The following is a 24,758-nucleotide window of genomic DNA, read 5'->3' as shown; positions in this document are numbered from 1 at the left end:
TGGTTACATCGGTAGGGTTTGATGGTACACTCTCTCGCAGCCCTCTTTCTCGACCCCTTGCCTTCCATGTTGATCACTTTTCTGCACCCTGTCCGTTTTTGCTCGCTCCAAACACGCCCGACAACATTATGGGTCTTGATATGCTTAAGCACTTCAGAGCTACGATTCGCTGCTCCCCTACTGGAGTACGTGTGATCTTAAACGATAATCACCCCCTGACAGACCGGATGTGTGTGGTTGCGGAGGATACTGCATTAGCTTCCCTCCCTCATTCTTTGTGGGCCACTTCGGATACTGATGTGGGACAGATGGTGATTCCGCCTGTCCACATTAGTGTCCAGGAGGGTGCTGTGTTACCGCGCCTCCCTCAGTATCGTATTTCCCAGGAGGGGGAGGAGGCACTCATACAGATTGTGCAGGATTTGATTAAGGTGGGAGTAGTGGAGGAAGTTCCCTACAATGTCTGCAATAGCCCTATTTTACCTATTTTGAAGAAAGATACTGACACCAGGGTTTATCGTTTTATCATTGATTTAAGAGAAGTGAATAAGATAGTGATACCTCAGTATCCAGTGGTTTCTGATATCACGACGTTACTCACTTTGGTCCCGCCAACGGCGACCACGTTTTCAGTCATTGACTTGAAAAATGCTTTCTTTTCGATTCCTATTCATCCTGATAGCCGATATCTTTTCGGCTTCACTTTGAATAATAGGTCTTATAGATTTTGCAGAGTCCCTCAGGGTTATACAGAGAGCCCTAGTATTTACAGTCAAGCATTGAAAAGGCAATTGGATTCTTTTGTTCTGCCTGAGGGTGTCGCCCTCATACAATATGTCGATGACATCTTGTTGGCGGCCGACACTCCTGAGCTGTGTGAGAAGTGTACGTTATCCTTGCTTTCCTTTTTGGCATCTCACAATCACAAAGTGTCGAGGAAGAAATTGCAATTCTGTAGACCAAAGGTGACTTATTTGGGTCACCTTTTGTCTAAGGAGGGGCGTGCACTTACACCAGATCGTATTCAAGCGATTTTGGACACACCAGTACCTTCCACACAGAAGGATGTGCGTGCATTCTTGGGTTTGGCCTCTTTCTGTAGGCAATGGATATTGGGGTTCTCACACATAGCTAAGCCATTGTTAGCACTTTTGACAAAAGACACTCCGATTCCTCTTCCCTGGTCAGATGAGTGTGAAATTGCCTTTCAGCAATTACGGCAAGCCCTTTGTTCAGCACCAGTGTTAGGTACCCCTGATTATACGAAGCCCTTTTCACTGTATGTGCATGAGAAAGATGGATGCGCATTATCAGTTTTAGTGCAGATGCACGGCGACAAGCAGCGCCCTTGTGCATATTTTTCGGCTGTACTTGATCCTGTTGCCCGATCATTACCAGGGTGTTTTCGCTTGGTTGCGGCGACAGCTGTGTCAATACGCCAAAGCGAGGGAATTGTGTTATCTCACAAGCTGTTGGTATTAGTTCCCCATGCTGTGGATGCCCTGCTTAATCAGACAAAGACGCAGCATTTGACCAGTGCCCGTTTAACGGGATATGAGTTGATGCTTTTGGCTCCTCATATTACGTTAAAGAGGTGTGCAACGTTAAATCCAGCCACATTGTTGCCATTTCCGGAGACTCAGTCTGAAGCACGAAAAACACATGACTGTATTCTTGTGACTGAGGAACAGACAAAGGGTCGTATTGATCTCCAGGATACGCCCTTTACAGACGTAGATGGAGAACTGTGGGTGGACGGATCATGCCTGAAGCTACCAGATGGTACGACTTCAGCAGCGTATGCAATTACCACATTACAAACAATAGTGGAGACAGCACGCATACCGCAGAAATCAGCTCAAGCAGCGGAACTGATAGCATTAACACGAGCATGTGAGCTCAGTGCAGGATTGTGTGTGAATGTTTATACAGATAGCCGCTATGCCTTCGGAGTAGCGCACGATTTCGGCCTACTCTGGAAGGAGAGAGGGTTTCTAACGTCACATGGAACCCAGATAATGTATGGGGAGTTAGTTCACAACCTTTTGACTGCATTAACATATCCAAAGAAGATTGCTATAGTTAAATGTAGTGCCCAGAAGAAGGTGGTTGATAAAGTGGGAGAAGGGAGTGCTTTAGCAGATCGGGTGGCACGAGAGACTGCGATGCAGCCTGGTGCTACTGCAATGTATGTTGTGAAATCACAGACAGAAAAATGGCATGATGCCAGGAGAGAAGTGTTGGAGATACAGAAGGCCGCTTCCGATAAGGAACGGGAGCAATGGTCCAATGATGGAGAATTAGATGATGAAGGGTGTTGGAGAAGTAAGCAGATGGATAAATGGAAGCTACCCACAGCTTTCGTACAACCTATGGTTCAGATGGCACATGGACTAGCGCATGTCGGAGCTTCCGCGATTGTCAAATTACTCACACGAGTTTGGGAGCATCCGGAGATTGCTAGTACGGCAAAGAGGGTAGTGCAGACCTGTATGATTTGCCTGAGGTATAACCCAGGGAAGGGTACACGAACTCCAGCAGGAGGGTTTGCGACACCCACTGCACCCTTTGAGGTTTTGCAGAAGGATTCCATTCAGCTTGAGCGCTGTAACAATCTGAAGTATGTTCTAGTAGTGGTTTGTGCCTTCAGTAAATGGGTGGAGGCATACCCTACGAAAGACAATACTGCAATGACTACAGCAAAGATGCTATTGAAGGAGTTTTTCCCTCGATATGGGGTTTGCAGATTGCTGTGGAGTGATAACGGACCTCATTTCATAGCAGATGTTATCAAGTATGTCCTGAAAGGCCTAGGCATTACGCAGAAGTTTCATGCAGTGTTTCACCCTCAGTCTGCGGGATTGGTTGAGAAATATAACGGTACTCTGAAGCTTAAAATCGCTAAGGTCCAAGCTTCAACTTCTTTGACTTGGCCAGATGCTTTACCGCTGGCATTATTGTCACTTAGATCGATACCGCATTCTCGGACCGGTCTTACACCCTATGAGATTGTGTTTGGACGCCCAATGAATATTTGGGGTCCACCAAAACCGCAGTCAATGTATGATGTACCTTGTGTAATGATGAGTGATTATCTGGCACAGTTAACGGATAATTTGGTTTCTATTCATCAACAGGTTCGAGAAGCGCTCCCTGATCGGTCCACAGGTGAAGGTCATAACCTCCGACCTGGCGATCTGGTAATGGTAAAGGTGTTCGAAAGGACGAACAGTCTGGAACCGAGATGGGTTGGTCCTGAGCAAGTCTTGCTCGCAACGAGGACAGCTGTGCGAGTTTCCAATCGGAAGAACTGGATCCACTCCTTGCACTGTCGTAAAGTGCCGTCTGGACTGGTGGATCCTGCTGTGTTGATCGACCATCGAGAAATCCTGACCGCGGAGAAAGGCCGTGCTGTGGAACCGAACGACACTGAGGAGCTCTTCCCGGACCAAGCGATCCATGGAGGAGGGAGATATCATCTTCGACCAAGGAAGTGATTTTCCCTTTTCTGTACCCAGATACGTTGTCAGAACGGCCCTTAGGTTAGTGAAACGGAGAGCCAATGAGGCAAGGGGGGGGGATCAGCCCTGCATTAGTGTAGCGACACCCGTCTTGGCCCGCTGGTGAAGAAATCAACTGCTGCCTAAGGGGAAGAGTTCTGACAACCTTTTACTTCAGGAAGATATTGACCTTTTACTGCAAGATGGAAAAGAAGAAGGTTCTTTGTGCGACAAGCTTTATTATCACTGTAGCTATTGTTGGTATAACCACATGGTTTGTTGAGGATGTGACTCCTGCCCGGGAGTTGCTTGTTTTGACGACTCCAGTGCCTGAGGAGCACTACTTTTATACCCTTCCGTATCAAGAATTGAAGCATCGTCAGTCTTATTTGAATAACACTTTCATCCAGATGTTGCATCATACCCATGTTGCTACGAATGCTACGAACTGTTGGATATGTGGTATGATGCCAGCTCATCAGAAGAAAGGAGGAACGCCATTCATACCTCTTCCTTTCTCTCATAATGGCTCTTGTAGAGCATGGTACACTTTGCTTTTTGCCACACGGAAACCTACAGTGGGACGATTACTTTTCAGACTTAATAGGGAATGTCATCAAGATAAAGATGGCTATCCACAAGCGAATGGGACAATATGGGAATGGGAAGAATATCGACCAGACAATGAATCGATTCCCTACATTTTCACGAACACCAGAGACACTACAGGACAAGAGCGCTTTGTGATTCAAGTGGCACAAGCTCAAGCGGACCTGTCTGTCCAGAGTGTGGGTCATATTCCTGTTGGTGTTAGTGATTGTATTATTGTCCTGAATATAGATGGGCTAAATAATAGTACTTTCAAAGCCTCCCATAATACATACTTCGTATGTGGGAATAAGGGTTATTATCGTTTACCAGCCGGCTGGTCCGGAGTATGTTATGTAGCGTTTTTATTACCTCCTGTATTCTTAGCACCTGCATCCTATCATAAAGATTTGAAGCTGCTGAACAATGTAACTGTGCATAGGTATAAACGTACTCTATCTATTGATGATGTTGATCAAACTGATACTAGCTTACAGCAGTATATCGACTTTAACTTAGGATTGTTTTTCTTTGTTGGAGCTGCCCTAAATAGTAGGAAGGTTCGAAGATTGACAAGAGTCGTAGAGGCTGTGACGAATCAAACCGCTGCTGCTCTTGGGAATCTTACGGAAGAATTACAAATTACTAGAATTGTTGCATTACAGAATCGTATGGTACTAGGGGCCTCATGTAGGTGGCATACACTTTACCGATTCTAAAATACCGAATCATACCGAATCGGTATTTAAGAATCGGTAAAGTGTATGTAGGTAAAAATTCGGTAAATGTTACCGAATCGGAGTGAGTCGGTAATTACCGAATCGGTATTTACCGATTCGGTAATGAGGCATACCTTCCCATTGATGGGAAGGTATGCCTCATTACCGAATCGGTAAATACCGATTCGGTAATGGGGGGAACACATGCAAGGGTGGCAGGGTGTCACATTGACACCCTGTTGCACCCCTGAAACGGCCATGTGTGCACATGTGGCACACATACATGCCCTAAGGGCATGTATGTCTGCCACATTGCACACTTCTAGGCGCTCTGAAATGCATTTCCACATCCATTCTATATTTACCACCAACTATTAGTTGGTGGTAAATACCGACTCCAAACATCACCCACACACTCCCCCTACATCTCATTTCTGTATTCGGAATTTACCGAATCGGTAAAATTACCGATTCGGTAATTTTACCGATTCGGTAAATTCCGAATACAGAAATTGTCCCCCTACATACCACAAGCCTAAATACCGGTCGGTAACGGTATAATTACCGAAAATCGGCCGTTACCGACCGGTATTTGGCTACCTACATGAGGCCCTAGATGTTATGTTAGCTGATAGAGGTGGAGCATGTAAAATTATCGGAAGTAGTTGCTGTGTGTTTATTCCTGATCACACGGCATCAGTTTACAACGCTATCAATAAATTGCATAAAATCGCAGCTGAGATCCATACAGAAAATGGCACTTGGTCCTTTTCTGGATGGTTCTGGGCCTTGATCACCACATGGGGATGGAAGGTTTTGACTGGTCTCTGCATTATTGTAGCAGTTCTGTTTTCCTGTTGCATCTGTGTCCAATGCGATCCTTTACTCTGTTTTTTATGTGTGTCATTTTGCATTCCTGATAAGAAAGCTATTGCCAATGTTACCCATCAGAAATATTTAACCAAAGAGGTGGAAGAGATGATGAAAATTGATGTCTATGATGATTATCCTAATAAGCCGAATGTCTTCAGTAAATGCTGAAAGGGTCGTCTGTTGAAAATTAAAATGGCGATATGATTAAGCATTTACTAAAGACATGAATTCCCCTTCCTTAGACAATGTTCCTTGTCTTATGTTGACTAATGTCTAGACTCCATTTTGTATTGTCATGTCTCCCCTACCTGCTGTGCACGAGAAGAGTCCTTCCTTCTCGCTAGTTGCTCTTGTAATCTGCCTAGTAACAGTCTATAAATAGCTCCTTTGTCCGTCTGGCGCATGCCCAGACTTGACCCCATTTGTAATCAGTTAGTCCTTGCTTGACCATGTTTTCGCGGGCTCAGGACATTGTTGTCCCCGCCCACATATTGATTCTGTATCAAAAATGTCCATAAAAGGTAAAGAACTTTGCCTCATGTTGTATCCACCCACTTATGAGCCCCTCTGTTGTGTATAAAAGGGGACCGCGTACGCAAGTTCTTTGTGCTACTCTATGCAATACTGAAGAGTGTTGTATGGGTTGTAGGACCACCCTTAAGGGTTAATAAACTTTGTCTTTGTATTTGCAGCTTCCGTGCCAACTTCCTTCTAACTTTTGTTACAGGAGAGCGAACCCTTGTATTCTGCGGGCCTAGCTGGGGCCTGTATTCTTCAAGAACCACCAACAACCCCTCCACACTCGCATCCAGGAAATGTGTAGACCCACTATCAAAAGCAAAAAGAGTTTCTACAGCTCTTTTACTTCACAATTTGAAGCCTATTGCACCATAATGTCCACCTTAACTCTCTGCTGGCGTGCAAATCCAAAGAGACTTGGCAACATTTTCATTCCATTACAGAGTCACTTGTTCAAAATCACAAAATCACTATGTAGACCCAGTCCCTGGTGGTCTTGCAAAATATCTCTATACCCTCATGCTACCCCAGTGGACAAAACTGCCCAATCTCTCTCTTAGCCAAGGAACATTTCCTGACTGCCTCCAAACTGTACAAGCCATCCCTCTCTTAAAAAAAAACCTCTGTTGATATCAATGATCTCAACAACTATTGCACGCTCTCCAACCTGTCTTTCCTCTCAAAAATCAATGAAGATGTTTAGCAGAGCAGCTCACCCAACACATCAAAAACAAGTACCTCCTCAATGAATTCCAAACTGGTTTCAAACAGGGCTTCAGAACAAAAACATCTCTACTACAGGTGATTGATAGTGCTCTTTGAATTGTAGACAAATCTTGCCTCTTGAATCATTTTGACCTTTCATCAGCCTTCGGCACAGTCAACAACCACACGTTCCTAGACATACTCAAAAATTACATGTGCATTGATAGCATGGCCCTGAAATGGTTCACCTCATTCATCATAGGCCAGTCACAGCGAGTAAAAATGTATGACTGTCTGTCCTCACTTATTATGGTGGGCCATGGGGTCCTTACCCCCAACTCTATCCAACCTTTACATTAAGCCACTTAAAGTCCTTGTTAAGAAGTCAAGGATCTCCTATCACCCAATGCAGATGACACACAGTTGTATCTAAAGGTCTCTTCACAGGACAATACCTCGCTGCTCGCCACCCCCCTAAACACTGTTCATGACTCGATAATCTCAGATACCCTACAGCTGAACCCCCTCTAAAACTGAATTTCTCCTCATCTCCCAGTCGAAATCAACACCTATGCTGCAATCCTGTATGGACACACACAACATTCTCAACAGTAAACTCACCATTGTAGACAGTTCCAAGTCATTCTAGACAAAAGACTCAAGTTACATTACCAAATCAGCACTATCTCCAAAAATGCTTGCTATCAACTAAGTCTTCTGTGGCGAATCCGCCATTACATCCCAGAACAAGATCTTAAATGTCTTCCTTTTCACTGATGCTATCCACAATAGACTATTCCAACTCTCTGCTTACTGGTCTCCCCAAAACCCACCTCACCTCCTTGAAAGCTATTGTACACTTGATGGCCCAATTTATCTATGGGGCCAAAAGAAATGACCACATTACCCCCATGCTGATCACTCCTCAATGGCTGCCAATTGAAGCAAGGGCTATCCACAAGACAGTGTGAATCACCCATAAAGACCTGCACACATTAATTCGCCATTATCTGGCGGATACACTCAAACCATTAGACAACTCCAGACCATCAGGAAATGCCGATGCAAAGTTCCTTCAACCCCCACCCTTTAAAAGAGTAATGTCTGCGCTATATAAATATGCATAAATAAATAAATGCATGACTCCAAGGAGGACATGCAATCTCACTGTGGACAGACATGACTCCAAGGAGGAGCTTAAATCCTGGATAATAGACATAGGCTACTACTGTGGAGTCATACAACTCAAAAAAAGACATGAACTACTCATATGTGCGGATCACAGACTGCTACTACAGCCCCCTTATAAATGAAGACAATGCACTTTTCAAGGGCGAGGAGTGAGGAGATCAGAAACAGCTAGTGTGGACTGCCTAATTATTCACTGAAAAATGTATGGTTGTGTTATTAATGTTATACATCTCCATTTACCATAGTAGGTCTTTCTCTTTATTCGCATCTGACAAATTGTCCTCCTGCCTTGTGGTCAGTAATTATGGTTGTCACCTACATAATCGCTCAGCTTTAGGGTTGATAGGTCATGTATGTAATGTACAATCAACAAGTCCATTCATCTCAATATCTTTCAACATATCCTAGACTTCCAACAGTACTAGTCATGCTATAAGTCGAACACTATTGTCTCTAAACCTAACAAAATATTCTCATAAATGATTCTTCATTAGAAAGGATTTTTGATGAAAGATACATTTGATGATTCTGCCAATAAAAGATACACCATCATGTGCACCTAAGAAATTTCGGCTGCTGATTAATCACAGGGGAGAGAAGTGCTGACTGACCATTTGCTTGGATCTTTTGGAAAGTCTGCTGAATGAAGATCGCTACATATTTGGAGTTTTGTCTAGGGCACACCATATCAGGATAATATTGGAGCTCTTTACAGTTTGACATAGTGAGTGAAATGTTGCATTGCCACACAAACTTGTCGTTTTTGTTTACACTGATAAACCTATAGGTGTAAATGACAAATTGAAATATGCAAGAATGATGTGGCTGAGCATTTGAACAAATGGTAAAAAACCAAAATAGTCTTTGGTTGAATTAAATGGGTTATTGAGTTGCTGAGTCTGTTTACTTGGCAACTTTATCGGGTGGAGAAGAAATCGTCAGACCCTTTTTATGTGAGGGCCCCAGGGCCGGCTTTAGCGCTGGTGGCGCCCAGTGCGACAATGTTAGTTGACGCCCCCAAATGACCACTTCCACTACGGATTCTCTCACTAGCACCCTTTAACAATGACCAAGTCTCCATAACCACTCTCTTTCAGAGATGAATTGAATTAGTTATATAGCGCCACTCATATCAGTAAAGGATGTCAGAGCACTTTGCATCACACACACAATACACAGAGACAATCAAACATATGTGTGTAAATCAGTTTATAGGAAATGTTACATAAGCCAAAGGACTAAAAGTGTAGGAGTCACATGTCATCCTTACTGGTAGGCCGTATAGTTTAGGAGTGCTTGTTGTGGAGAAGCACAAACTCAGCGTGGAAAAATAAACAGCATAGATGGGAGTTTTCTTTAATAATAAGAATAATAAATTAACCCTTTTTGCAAAATTAATCTATGCTCTAATGTATACTTTGCAGGGTGCATGCAGCTCTATGATGAAAGTTAAAACCTCACTGTTCTATATTAGAATTTTAAATTATAAATGGCAAGTAACAAAAAGCAGTAACCTGCTGATCTATTTACATTATATGCACTCTGTAATCTACATGGTACACGTTCTTTGCAGCAGGCATATTAACCCTCTGCACTACCTTCACATAAGTCAAACCATCAAATGTGCAAAACTCCAATCTCTCTCCTTGAAGAACATTAATCACTGGAGTTAACTTGACATTTTTGTGAGGCCCGGTAATTGCCGGAGGAAAGGAAAGCCGCATTAGGTGCTTTAAAAACAGAATAGACTTACAAACACGGCGCTCCCAGGAGGCCAGCACCCAGTGTGGTGGCACCTGTCACACCGCCCTAGAGCCGGCCCTAGGGGGCCCTCATAAATTCAACAGATCTGTTATTTCAAACTGCTGCTCCACAGAAAGATCAGTTGTGTGTTGAATGCTGATATTTCCAGCTCCTAGCCTTCGTTGTTTCTGTTCCTCTGTAGAGGTGTAGTTTCAGTGGTAGCTAGGAGGGTAATTAAAATGCATGGCTTTAGAGCAGTGGTTTTCAAACTGGTCTCTAATGGCCCATCACTAACATCTTTTGCCATTTATTACTAGCCAGGAGGTGTCAAAAGGGAAGGGACTCCAAATATTCCTCAAACCTCTCACCCGCACTTCTAATAGTCACACTGTGGATACTTGTACATGTTAGTAAGGCCTGCCTGGCGAGAATAGTATGTTTGAAATCATGTATTTGGTTATATTTTTAAAATGGTAACAGAACGTAAATGCAATGTTTGAATATGTGTAGACATATTTAAACAATGCCAATTTAATAAAATAATATTGAAAAATTCCGAGGGGGGCCTGATAATTCCCCCCCCCCACTAGGGGGGTACGACATTTAATGTTTTGAAGACCACTGCTTTAGAGGCTAATCATTCAGTTCCGAGTGAGCAGCAATTTCCATTTCTTTACTTTGAGCTATTTTAGGTGCCTGTGGTTCCAGGGAAGTGCAATGTTTACTGCCTGTGTGGGGGGATAGGTTCTAGGAGATTTCCTCAGTAGAGGGGCACTTGGGAATGCTGCAGCTCTATTTTGAAATATACTTTGGATATTATTCATGTGTGGTATTGCACTGCCCAAACTTTAGCATTTACAACACAAAAATAGTGCTTAACCATGAAGCCCCCCAAACATATTGGTGCTGGGTCATGCGGACGTCTGAGCTTAGTCCAGAAGGTAAGGGCAACAGGAGGCTGCGGAAATACTAAAATATTATAATATCTGGTGAATTCATTGTTTGAAGAAAAATGAGGTAACACAGGATTGAAACATTTATCTCAGTTTGAACTTTGTCTCTATGTTTTCATAAAAATCAGTAAATTAATTTCTCCAAAGTCAAGTTTGTCCATATTTTAATTCTTGGAAAGGGGAACTGAAGGGCTTGGTGGAGTGCAAATGTCATGTGAGCCTGATACCTATGCCTACACTCCATCTCACACAAATTAGGTTTTGCTATGACACTTCAATAGTGGATTAGTAAGACCATGATCATTTTTTTAGGGAAAAGAGTGCACCTAAACTTATAAAAAGCATTACCAAAGACCAATAACCTCAACTTCAAGACAATCTTACAAATCTGAAGATAACTCTGCTAAGGAGGCAGTGACTAAAGTGGAATAATAATCTAAGGGTGAAAATGATAGATGTGGAAATAATGCTTTTGAGGTAAATGAATAAAATTGAGGCATTTGTGTAGCTTCTCTGCATCTACATGCCTTAAGAAGGTTGGTAAACAGATCCCTTTGGGGTTAGGAACACTCTTTTGAACAGCTTAACATATGATATAATATGATGAATATAAGACAGGTTCCGATGGTGGTTCCACCAAACAGTCAATATAATACTGAATGGAAATACAGAGAGGCTGGTGTCTGTTCCTTTGAGACAGCAACAACTAGAAGATTCATTTATCTCTGGTTCAACTTCAGTAGCATCTCAGTAGTCTGTTGAAGACATGGAAGCTGGAAAGGGAACCTGTCAAGGACTGCTCCTATGGAAAGGATGATCACTCTGGTTCAACTTCAGTAGCATCTCAGTAGTCTGTTGAAGACATGGAAGCTGGAAAGGGAACCTGTCAAGGACTGCTCCTATGGAAAGGATGATCACTAGCCCTTTAAAAAAAATTCTCTAAGACGATCTTAGGACTTTATTAGAGTTTTATGTTTTGTTGTTAGAAGATACCAGAAGGATTATGCATGTTGCACTTTATGAATTGTCCTACGGCTTTTAAAGCGGCTGACTTGTTTAAGCTGTGACTTTTTGCGGTATGTAACTAGACATGTGAAATGGAGTTTGATTTTAATTGAACTTCATCAACAAATATGCGTACTTACTTACTTAATTTTATATTGTTGATATTAGTGTGCTGTTAGTGTACTGTTTGAAAAAAATATTTTTACTTTTTGTATCTGTGATAATTGTGTAATTGTCTATGGGTATTGTTTCCTGAAAAAAACTTCTAATTGATATGAATAAAACAAATGTTGGCCTGGCAGATCTTGGACCCCTATATGTAATAAAACTGACTTTAGTTAGTTTGTATGAAATGCATAGTGACCCTGTGGATAAACAAAGTGATAAATTGATGGAAATTAGTGAATAGATTTTTGCAAGCAACAATAATTTGGTAGTAATCTATTAATTTTTTTTTTTAAATATCTTTATTGACATTTTTTCCATTTTTCAATAAACAGCATACTCAGTAACAAGCAGATGAAGAAGTACATGGTATGGTACAACAGCATTTTTGGCTAGTATGTCAGACCGTAGAGGACTTACGCCAAATATTGCCAGAAGGAAGTTTAACAGGCATACCCAGCGATTGACCATGTGTCCATTTCAAAACATGCCCGTGAGTTACCATGTAATGGTTATGTAAAGGAATTGATGACAGATCACCTCTTATGTCATAGTCCACCATGTTCAGCATGGCCACATGGGATGCCAACGCCGACGTATCACCTACCGCCTTGCACATGAGGGGAGCTAAACATCGATGATTAGCATAGTGGACTGAACCTCAGTGGTGGTTAACATTGGTGTATGCTGGTACTGAGTTGTACCAACTCGTCGTGAAACTATATGCACATACCTTATAAGGTGTCAATAAAGAATCCACAACACAAATGGGGAAAAATAAAATAGAAACAGCAACCACAACAGAAAGAAAAAGAAACAATAGATAAAACAACTGCAACTCAAAATTAGCCTTTAAATCCTCAACCCCCGGGTGTCCCGGTAAGATATTGCTGACTTCCAAGAAACCGCCTCTTCCCTTCCCCATCAGGAACCATAGTGTGAGATGGACCCAAGATGCACCAGACAGTACCCTCAGTCACACGGCATGCTCTACAGGCCAACAAATGAAGAACAGGTAATGATCGCCAAGGGCAGTAGCCTTGCATTACGCACAATTATTATCTATGTGTCAAGCCGCTGGGGCACAGAGCTTAAGGGTTCACATTGGTGGAGGACGTGTGCGGGGGCTGACCGTCAGTGCTGCAGTGTTGTGTGAAGCTATTCAGCAACGTATCCCAAGGCTGGGCTGCTGGGAATTTGCGGAGACCTGCACTCTGCTCGTGCCCAATTAAGAAATGACTTCTCCCAGCTAATTGCAACAGGGGCTTCTCCTCTTTTCCAGTTCTTAGTGATCAGGCGCTTCGCAGTAATATAGCCTAGGTCTCGAAAGCGGGAGGATATCTTATTCTGCTTATTTCGCTTCTTGGTAGTAATCTATTAATGACACAAAGATAGACAGAAGGGCATATTCTATTGCAAAAAATGTGAGAAAGTAGTGACTATGTAATGCAATGCTCTCAAGCCAGAAAATGGAAATTGAATACTGTCACCTAACACTGGAACCACTAATCACACTGGATCAATGCACTGAGTCCATTCAGTCTCAAAATGCTGGGAAGAAAGAACAAGAAAAGATGTGGTGATCACATAGCAATCGTCTGAATTACCATTGCTAAAAATATTTATTAATATAGTACATCTTTATGCAGTGAAACCTCCTAATACGTATACTCCCACAGAAACATTCTGTATTACACTCTCGCATAACTTAGTGGCCAGGTCTAAATATTTTACAATATGACCAATCATTTTGCATGTAGCACCCCTGAAGCAGAATAAAATTGATTCAGGGTTTGTTCTAATTCCTTTTGCTATAAAAATGGTTTTTAGATATTTCCTTTGTGCCTCAAGCTCACTAGGACCCAGGCAAAATATATGTTGAATAGTGGCCTGGTCCAGCCAGTAAATCTGGTACAAGTTGTATTCATTTACCTCAGATTTCCAGGAGCCACCAAATTGCCTGAGGTATAAAAGCACATAAGACGCCTTGATCAAATATGTTCATATTAAAATCAAAATACAGTTGTCTTGAGAGATTATATGATCTAGTAATGTAATTGTTATTTTTGTATTTGTATGCACATGCTTTTTGCTGTTTTTGATTTACATGCCTGATTTCCGTCTACAATTTTTGAAGGTGAATAATGTTCTTCCAAGATTGGGGTCTTATCCTCTGCACTCTTATGTATGCAGATTACATCATTTTATTTGATTTGAGCTCACTAGATTTGCAAACAAATCTGTGGGAACTAAGGATTTAGGTGGGCAGACACTTGTAGTTTTCGGGGTAGAAAAAGAAGAGGTATATTTAATTGAGCAGTGCAAAAGGGGGTGGTGATGGACGGAGCATCAGAACCAATCAAACACTCACACTCAGTCAACAGATCTGGGTTTGATCCATCACCGTACTTTAGCCCACTCTGCCACCCGAGTTCAGACATGGCCATATGCAAATCAGTCTGACCCTGTGCCTCATGGGAACAGTCCCGCACGAACTGCCAAGCCATGCCTTCCCTGGAAAAGAAACAAGCATCCTAGGACCGGTTTCTGGCATTTCAGCCGTCTTCAGCCAGGCTTGCTTGAATCCAGTGGCAAAGTGAGCAAGGGACTCACGTCTGAGCATACCCTGCCAACTTATGGCGAACAAAGCGGTGCAAAAGGGGGTGGTGATGGACGGAGCATCAGAACCAATCAAACACTCACACCCAGTCAACAGATCTGGGTTTGATCCATCACCCCATCAGATCTCTGTACTGGGGTGAATGTATGACATTGTTCTGCATTCTGTCCATCAATTGTTGTTTTTGCATTTGTCACCCTGAGTGGGACGGGTATGCTCAGACGTGAGTCCCGTGCTCTCCATGCCACTGGAATCAAGCTATCCTGGCTGAAGAGGGGTGAAACCCCGAAACCGGTCCTAGGATGTTTGGTTCCAGTCCAGGGAGGACCTGGCTTGGCAGTTCGGGCTGGACTGTTCCCATGAGGCACAGGGTCAAGACTGATTTGCATATGGCTGGGTTCAAACTGGAATGGCATGGTGAGCAAAAAAACGATGGATTTAGGCCCAGATCTCTGTACTGGGGTGAATGTATGACATTGTTCTGCATTCTGTCCATCAATTGTTGTTTTTGCATTTGTCACGCCGAGTGGGAAGGGTATGCTCAGACGTGAGTCCTGTGCTCTCCATGCCACTGGAATCAAGCTATCCTGGCTGAAGAGGGGTGAAACCCCGAAAACGGTCCTAGGATGCTTGGTTCCAGTCCAGGGAGGACCTGGCTTGGCAGTTCGGGCTGGGCTGTTCCCATGAGGCACAGGGTCAAGACTGATTTGCATATGGCTGGGTTCAAACTGGAATGTCATGGTGAGCAAAACAACGATGGATTTAGGCCCAGATCTCTGTACTGGGGTGAATGTATGACATTGTTCTGCATTCTGTCCATCAATTGTTGTTTTTGCATTTGTCACCCCGAGTGGGACGGGTATGCTCAGACGTGAGTCCAGTGCTCTCATGGCACTGGAATCAAGCTATCCTAGCTGAAGAGGGGTGAAACCCCGAAACCGGTCCTAGGATGCTTGGTTCCAGTCCAGGGAGGCCCTGGCTTGGCAGTTCAGGCTGGACTGTTCCCATGAGGCACAGGGTCAAGACTGATTTGCATATGGCTGGGTTCAAACTGGAATGGCATGGTGAGCAAAAAAACGATGGATTTAGGCCCAGATCTCTGTACTGGGGTGAATGTATGACAGTGTTCTGCATTCTGTCCATCAATTGTTGTTTTTGCATTTGTCACCCTGCGTGGGATGGGTATGCTCAGACGTGAGTCCCGTGCTCTCATGCCACTGGAATCAAGCTATCCTGGCTGAAGAGGGGTGAAACCCCGAAACCGGTCCAAAGATGCTTGGTTCCAGTCCAGGGAGGACCTGGCTTGGCAGTGCGGGCTGGACTGTTCCCATGAGGCACAGGGTTAAGACTGATTTGCATATGGCTGGGTTCAAAGTGGAATGGCATGGTGAGCAAAAAAACGATGGATTTAGGCCCAGATCTCTGTACTGGGGTGAATGTATGACATTGTTCTGCATTCTGTCCATCAATTTTTGTTTTTGCATTTGTCACCCCGAGTGGGACGGGTATTCTCAGACGTGAGTCCCGTGCTCTCATGCCACTGGAATCAAGCTATCCTGGCTGAAGAGGGGTGAAACCCCGAAACCGGTCCTAGGATGCTTGGTTCCAGTCCAGGGAGGACCTGGCTTGGCAGTTCGGGCTGGACTGTTCCCATGAGGCACAGGGTCAAGACTGATTTGCATATGGCTGGGTTCAAACTGGAATGGCATGGTGAGCAAAAAAATGATGGATATAGGCCCAGATCTCTGTACTGGGGTGAATGTATGACATTGTTCTGCATTCTGTCCATCAATTGTTGTTTTTGCATTTGTCACCCCGAGTGGGACGGGTATGCTCAGACGTGAGTCCCGTGCTCTCCATGCCACTGGAATCAAGCTATCCTGGCTGAAGAGGCGTGAAACCCCGAAACCGGTCCTAGGATGCTTGGTTCCAGTCCAGGGAGGACCTGGCTTGGCAGTTCGGGCTGGACTGTTCCTATGAGGCACAGGGTCAAGACTGATTTGCATATGGCTGGGTTCAAACTGGAAAGGCATGGTGAGCAAAAAAACGATGGATTTAGGCCCAGATCTCTGTACTGGGGTGAATGTATGACATTGTTCTGCATTCTGTGCATCAATTGTTATTTTTGCGTATATTTAATTGATACATTGGTCAAGAAAAAATAGAGGTGTTGATAACTATGTTTATTTGGGCAGATTTTGTAATACTAATCTCTCCCACAAATTCCATTCTACTAATTTAGGGGGAAAAGCCCAGGCCCATTATAGAGCCCTTTATAACTTCTATAATTGTATGGGGAAAAGGCATTTTAATAATTTATTACATATTTATAAATTAAAGATACCCCCGTACTCTCACTTATGTACAGGAATATATTCTAATATCCTGCTGGCCCTTCCTAGGTTTATATGAAGGGAAGATTCTGTGAAAACTTTGAAGTCTGAGCTCAGCAATTCCAGTCCAAATTCTTAGGTTAGGGATAGGCTTATCCAGCATTTTTGTGCAAGCTCCAGCAAACATGATTCGGTGGGGCTTTAGGCTTCTTCAAGCGCCAGCCATGTCACTGAAATCTAGATTCGGAACTGGCTGATAAAATGACTTTTTATGCTAATTTTAATTTCGAACTGAAGAGTTTTAATTGCAGTAGGGACTTTTTGTCAGTTATGTCATTTTCTCAAAGTTCAAATTGATAAAATAAGTATTTCCTTTGATATGAAAGATTGCGACCATATAGAAGTTGTATTGCTATGAATAGTTTTGGGCATTTACAACCTCATCTTTTTTATATAAAATTCCCCATAGGTACAATGTGTGCTTTAGTTTTTACAGATGGAGAGGCCAGCCCCCGGATTTTGAGACATACAGCCTTTGTAAGTTGTGACCCCAAAATCTTTTTTATGCATTTCATATCTGTCCAGTTTTGAGAGATATTAGAAAGCGTTTTGTATATCCTTTAATAGGGCATTTTAATATATCAAATAAACAAGAATTGATGCATCTTGTTACAAGTCCTCCATCTGCACACACCTGTTATATGGTATTTACATTTTTTAGGGATTTTCTTCCGATATTTTTAAATTAACTTTCAAATTTTAAAAAAAGATAAATTGTATTTTCATGTTTTTCTAATTGTCAGAAGGAGGTTGTATGTTTTGTGGTTATTTCTGAAATGTTATTGTTGTATTATATTATTGATCTCTGCAGAGGTCTCAATCAATTTTATATGAAACTTGAATATGCAGATTATTGAGGGCGCTCCATTCCTGTTGCAGCAAAGCCTACCCTGAAGCAGTTCTCAGCTTCGCAAATTGAATTTAGTAATCTATACCGATAATTATAATTTCTCTATCTCTTATTTTATTTAGACTTTTGGACACACACACACACGTGTCCATACTGCGTCTATCCCTTTTAGTATTGCCTCTGTTACCTATCAACTGCTTTCTATAAATGCGCTAAAGAAATTCTAATATGTGACTAAATAAGTTTGTTCTATAGAAATGTTGTCACTTGTCCTGTGAGGCACATCAACGCCAAGAGTCCATAGACTGGCAGAAATCATCCTACAGAAGCATTACTAAAATAATGTATTGCAACGCGGCCTTAGGTAAACAAGAATTATAAATCATTCACTCACACAAAAAGGTGCCAATTGGAGGGTGGAGAGAAGCCATTTTAGAGTTTTTTTGCGCTGGAATTAATCGGGTTTCAAGAGGTGAAAGTAAATTCTATATTGGCCAGAAATATTGAGCTTGGATCTTTGCAACTACACCTGGAAATCTGAAGTTTTCCAGCAATACTGCTTAACCGTGATTACTCATTTTGCACATTTAGACAAGCAACACCTGGGGAAATCTGCATGGGGAAAACTGATTGGAACCAATGAAAATGTATAGAATTCAGGTGCAATAGATCCTACTCCAAACGCTGTGTTGTATACAAAGTACGAAAACTCAAAAGTGATTGGTAATATCACCTTGGACAAAAATATGGTCAAATTTACTGAACTGTAAAACTGGTCCACTCAGATTGAGAGCCAGAGCAAGGGATGAATGAATGTCGGGATTGTGAATGAGTGTGAATGTGGAAAGTGTTCCTATGGGTAGCATGTGGAAGGAGAAAAAAGAATGTTCTCAATACTTGGATCCTCAATAAAAATGAAAGTAAAGAATTTGCCTGGAGTGAGGACTGCTTGATAGATTTGAGTGAGGGTGTGGGGAATAAGAAAAGCTGGGGTTTCAGAGAGGAGACGGGTGTTTATTGGCACAAGATAAGTGTTTTGAAGTAGGATGGTTTAGTAAATGCCATGACCGTGTGAATGGTGGGGAGGCAGAGGCTGATATTAGCAAGTAGTGTGACTCAGCATGACTTTCATAAACGTTGATGATGGGCACTGCATGCCCTCATGTTTGGTTTGGAATAGTAAGAGCTTGATCTAAAATATGTGGCAAGAGGCTGAGTGGCAAAAGTGAAGTCTGTACATAGGCAATTGTTGAAGAAAAGAGTGATAGAGCATGGGACAACGTGGCGGAGATTGGAATCACTTTGTGGATATATTACATGTATTTTGGAACAGAATCAGGTGATAGGTATGTAGTGGAGATGAGGTAAGGAAGGAGGTACCAGATGTTGCTAACAAAACATGAGACTACATGGAAGAGGGACTGTAGTTCAACAGGTACAACAGTGCTGTGATACATCCAGATAATTCAAAATATAACATAGCCTTTGAGAGCCACTAATGTGGAAATGCACACAACGTGTTTATAAATGATACAGGGAATTAATATTACATAATCATTAAGGAATCAGTACATTGTTATGTCGAACATTTGTGTACTCTTGGAACTGGGCAGAGTAAATATATTGATATAAGCTTCAACGGTATATTGTGCCAAATACTAGAAGAAAGCAAAATTTAACTTACTTCATTCTTGTTGGGCTGTAAAGGATGAATTCCGTCTAAATACAGGACTCCGAGGTTGTAAGCTGCATCAACGTTTCCCATTTTGTCTGCCTTTGTCCAGTATTTCACTGCTTTGGTATAATTCTTCTTAACTGCATGATAATACCACCCAAGTCCATTCATAGCCTGATGTGAACCCTATTCATGAAATACACACTCATTATAGGCAAATGTACACATATGACATTAACTAGAGTTATAAATGGCTAGCAGACAATGCTTTCTAAAACTGAAAAATGTTGTATCGCTGCAGTCGTACCTGATACCACCTTCAAATGCAGGCTCCGGTGGGCGTGACGTGCAGCACCTCTCCTGCTATGACGGTGCAGGGAGGGCTGGTGGGCTGCCGCACTCATTCTGTTTGCTTACCTCACTGCAGTTGGTTTGCCAGAGTTGTCCTCAGCGCCTCGATTCTGATCCTGAGGGGGGCTTGTTGTGAGGAGGTATCTGTGTACCTCCATGTTCTTGGTTTTTCTTCCTCCCACACTTTCTTGGGAAGGAAATATATTTACCCAATCCAATATGGTAACAATCCTTAGTTTCCCTACTGTACTTTCCCAATTAATCATGGTTTCCTTTTCTCCTGATGCAATTTCCTAGGTTTTGTGTATATAAGGATATCAGAATTGCATTGCCTTTGTGTCGCAACGCATCATCAGTCCTGCCCATAGCTGCCAAGGTTTCAGATGGCTTATGTATGACATTTTCAAAATGTCAGTGTTATTATGAGTGACATTCAACGACTATGAGTGACACTTTATTGTGAGCAAAAATCTAGCAATGAAGATGTGGGAAACGTATAAATATCATAAATTACACCCATTTGAGCAACGGGAAACTCTAAGAAGACCTTAAAACTGCTGTGAAGCACCAGAGATGGAAGAGCACTAGCCAACATGACACACACACATTGCACTCATCTTCACCAGCTGATCTCACCCAGGTCATGATCAGTGAATCAGCCTCTCTGCAGTGCCAGGCTGAGTGAAGTCAGAGAGTGCGTCTTTGCCCCGTGTTCTGCCGGGGGGGCATTGAGCTCACAATGGCAGTGTTGCTGTAGAATGAGCTGCTTTTGGGGGCTGCCCCTAGTCTCACAATGGCTTCCTGCTAAGTGAGGCTTGTTTTCACTTTGTTGCCTAGTTAGGTTTTTACTACAGTTCTTATATAGCGCAAACTTGACTCAGAGGTAATGGAGTGTGTTAGATTTGACATCTTTGGCATGGTTTCCGCTGACTTTTTGCCTCTACCTCCTGTATTTTTGATGCTGTGCTGGATTTCGTTTTTGCTGGCTTAGATGCTTTGGGCACTTTGCCACTGCTGATCAGAGTCAAAGGGCAAGTGCTCCCTGTGTAAATTGTTTTTACAATTGGTTCTCCCAGATTGGCATATTCAATTTACTGCCTAGTAACTTGCACTGAGTTTGCCAAGGCCTGTAAATCAGATGCTACTTGTGGGCCTGCAGCACTGATTGTGCCATGCACATGAGTAGCCCATAAAAGGTATCTCAGACCTGCCACTGCAGTGTCTGTGCGCAGTTTTAACCTGCCATGTTGACCTGGCAAGTGCACCCAGGCCCTCACCTTCCCTTTTCTTACATGTAAGACACCCGTATGTTAGGCCCAGGGTACTCCCATGGGCAGGGTGCAGTGTATGTGAAAGGTAGGACATGTACTAGTGTGTGTGACATGTCCTGATAGTGAAATACTGACAATTTTGTTTTTCACTATTGAAAGGCTATCTGTCCCATAGGATAGAATGGGAGTTACTTTCTAAACTCGTACACGTATAATTTCCCAATGGGACAAGATAAAGTTTAGGCTCTCTGAACTCAAAATTTAATAACACATCTTTTAGTAAAAATGGTTTTTAAATTTTGTGTTTGGAAATGCCAGTTTAGAAAGTAGGCATTTTCTTGTTTAACCATTCTGTGTGCCTCTGCCTGTTTGTGGATTGACTGTCTAGTTTTGGAGTGACAGGGGCTAGGGATGTGCATTCACTGTAGAAAGCCGCTAGGGGTGGAGGGGTGAGGTGTGCCTGGCCCTTCTTGGATGACTCAGAACTGAGCAGAATGGGGCTTGGCACCTGAAGAGGGCCTGTCTCCCTTGCACAATGCTGTCTCCAACCCTTGTGGTCATACTGCATCAGTGATGAAAGAAATGGTTTGGACTGGGCTCAGAGACCCTTGCAAAAAGAGAACAAAGACAAAATGGGGTGTAAGTAGCGGACCTTAAAGCCCTGAACTTTAGGTCACTTCTGGACTCGAGGAACCTTTGCCAAGGAGAAGAGCAGGGGAGCTTTGAGGAGCACTGCCCCTTTTGCTGTGTTGGGTTGGCCTACTGTTGCTGCTTCTGCCAAGGAAAGGACAAAGACTGCAACTTTGCCGTTGAACCTTATGGAAGAAGAATCTCCAAGGGCCTCTGTGTTCTGGCCTCCTGTTCTGAGGTCTCAGGGACACAAAGACATCAACTCTGAGAGTTCTGACCTGCCAGGAGGTGCCTGTTTCAGTGTTGGGCCTTTGTTCCTGCTGTTGGAAGCTGGAAGAAACCTAAGAGAAGCAAGAAAAGCAATCTCCGACTCCATCAGCGATGCCGCCGTGATGCCGCAACCTGCACCACGGCCAGGAGCACTGCTCGTGAAGTGCATGACACACAGCCTGGCCTACACTGCAGCTCTGACACCTGCTGACGCCTAACAAAGCCTGCAGTTATCGGCATTCCTGACGCCAGCGCTCGGACCAACTCCGTCACCGACAGTGCCTTCCTGCTGTTATAGCGGTGCCGATAACCGCCGAGGGTGACTCCAAGAACTCGCCAACTTAGCATCGCCGCACTGGAACTGACGCCTCACCACCGACGCAACTGACTTCCCCTGTCCTAAATTTGACACGTTGCCTCCTCGCGGACACGATGCCTCACCTCCCCTGTGGCAGCCAGGAAGCCAGCCTCAACCTCGGTACTGACACCTCACCTCCACGACGCCATGTGTCATCATAGACTACGTTTCCAAAGGTACTGCTTGTTTGGGGGTCCATGTGACTCCGTGCCCCTTGTGGTTGGCGCCGCACTTTGGATTTATTGCTGTCACTAAGTTGCAATAGCCGCAGATGGAGCTATTTGTGACCCACTTGTGGGACACCCCCGCGCCGCACGGCCACCAGCTGCTGCGTGTGCCCCTTGCCTCGCTGCTGCCTCGTTTTTGCCTCGTTCGCCGGCTGCCGCCGCTGCGAGCACTTTTTCCCCTTGTTTTGGTTGTTTTGTCAGGTATTTGTGCTTGTCTCACTGATCTGTTGTTTTCTCTGCTTTTCCCCGTTTTTGTCGCTATTTTGTGCCTGTTCAGTATTGTATCGTGTGTACCCTCCTTCCTGGTTGTCCGCCTACCGCTCCGCCCCCCGCCCTCCCTTCCCGCCACCGCCGCTTGTCCCCGCCCCTTTTTCTTCTGTAACCCTCCCCGCTCCCGCCTCCCAGCTGCCCCGCCCACCCGCGCACTTGGCCTTAAATGGCGACCGTGCGACGCAGGTGAGTGTGACCCACTTGTGGGACACCCCCGCGCCGCACGGCCACCAGCTGCTGCGTGTGCCCCTTGCCTCGCTGCTGCCTCGTTTTTGCCTCGTTCGCCGGCTGCCGCCGCTGCGAGCACTTTTTCCCCTTGTTTTGGTTGTTTTGTCAGGTATTTGTGCTTGTCTCACTGATCTGTTGTTTTCTCTGCTTTTCCCCGTTTTTGTCGCTATTTTGTGCCTGTTCAGTATTGTATCGTGTGTACCCTCCTTCCTGGTTGTCCGCCTACCGCTCCGCCCCCCGCCCTCCCTTCCCGCCACCGCCGCTTGTCCCCGCCCCTTTTTCTTCTGTAACCCTCCCCGCTCCCGCCTCCCAGCTGCCCCGCCCACCCGCGCACTTGGCCTTAAATGGCGACCGTGCGACGCAGGTGAGTGTGACCCACTTGTGGGACACCCCCGCGCCGCACGGCCACCAGCTGCTGCGTGTGCCCCTTGCCTCGCTGCTGCCTCGTTTTTGCCTCGTTCGCCGGCTGCCGCCGCTGCGAGCACTTTTTCCCCTTGTTTTGGTTGTTTTGTCAGGTATTTGTGCTTGTCTCACTGATCTGTTGTTTTCTCTGCTTTTCCCCGTTTTTGTCGCTATTTTGTGCCTGTTCAGTATTGTATCGTGTGTACCCTCCTTCCTGGTTGTCCGCCTACCGCTCCGCCCCCCGCCCTCCCTTCCCGCCACCGCCGCTTGTCCCCGCCCCTTTTTCTTCTGTAACCCTCCCCGCTCCCGCCTCCCAGCTGCCCCGCCCACCCGCGCACTTGGCCTTAAATGGCGACCGTGCGACGCAGGTGAGTGTGACCCACTTGTGGGACACCCCCGCGCCGCACGGCCACCAGCTGCTGCGTGTGCCCCTTGCCTCGCTGCTGCCTCGTTTTTGCCTCGTTCGCCGGCTGCCGCCGCTGCGAGCACTTTTTCCCCTTGTTTTGGTTGTTTTGTCAGGTATTTGTGCTTGTCTCACTGATCTGTTGTTTTCTCTGCTTTTCCCCGTTTTTGTCGCTATTTTGTGCCTGTTCAGTATTGTATCGTGTGTACCCTCCTTCCTGGTTGTCCGCCTACCGCTCCGCCCCCCGCCCTCCCTTCCCGCCACCGCCGCTTGTCCCCGCCCCTTTTTCTTCTGTAACCCTCCCCGCTCCCGCCTCCCAGCTGCCCCGCCCACCCGCGCACTTCGCCTTAAATGGCGACCGTGCGAACGCGCAGCGGTCACGCGCAGCGGGCGCGCCGATTGTGCGCCGAAGGCGCGCCAAAGGTAAGCCCGTCTGCGCCCGTCCGCGCCTGGACCGCGCCCAGTGCCAGGACCCCTGGCCCCCGTAGAGCCCGACCGACCCGCCTGACGTACTCAGCCGCCACCCTCACCGCTCTCAACACCGGCCGACACCCAGAATGCCACCAAGCCACTCCAAGACGCACCCACGGACCATTCAGCTGCCACGCCTGCAAGTTCTCCTGCAGCCGGACCAGCCCCGCACCAGCAACCGCCAAGTCGAACTCCAGCAGCACCCACCTCAAGTGCATCCTCCTCAACACCCGCTCCGTCCACAGACACGCCATCGAACTCTGGAACCTCCTCGACACCACAGCCCCAGACGTTGCCTTCCTCACGGAGACCTGGATGAACGCCTCTTCAGCTCCCGACATCGCCATCGCTATCCCAGAGGGCTACAAGATCGTCCGG

The 24,758-nt window shown here is 44.9% G+C and overlaps 1 protein-coding gene across 1 annotated transcript in view; it reads right to left on the bottom strand.

Moving 5' to 3' along the window:
• The window catches only part of SEL1L3 (SEL1L family member 3), a 714,608-nt gene that overhangs the window by 296,917 nt on the left and 392,933 nt on the right, over window positions 1-24,758 (bottom strand). Inside the window, exon 15 of the mRNA XM_085642308.1 lies at window positions 19,509-19,685. Coding sequence (XP_085498434.1) covers window positions 19,509-19,685 — 177 coding nt within the window. The remainder of the gene's footprint in view (window positions 1-19,508; window positions 19,686-24,758) is intronic.

The sequence above is a fragment of the Triturus cristatus genome, chromosome 2_2 (genome assembly GCF_964204655.1).
Source record: "Triturus cristatus chromosome 2_2, aTriCri1.1, whole genome shotgun sequence".
Classification (NCBI taxonomy): Eukaryota; Metazoa; Chordata; class Amphibia; order Caudata; family Salamandridae; genus Triturus; species Triturus cristatus.
The sequence above is the reverse complement of the archived record's forward strand: the minus strand, read 5'-3'. Positions and strand labels throughout refer to the sequence as shown.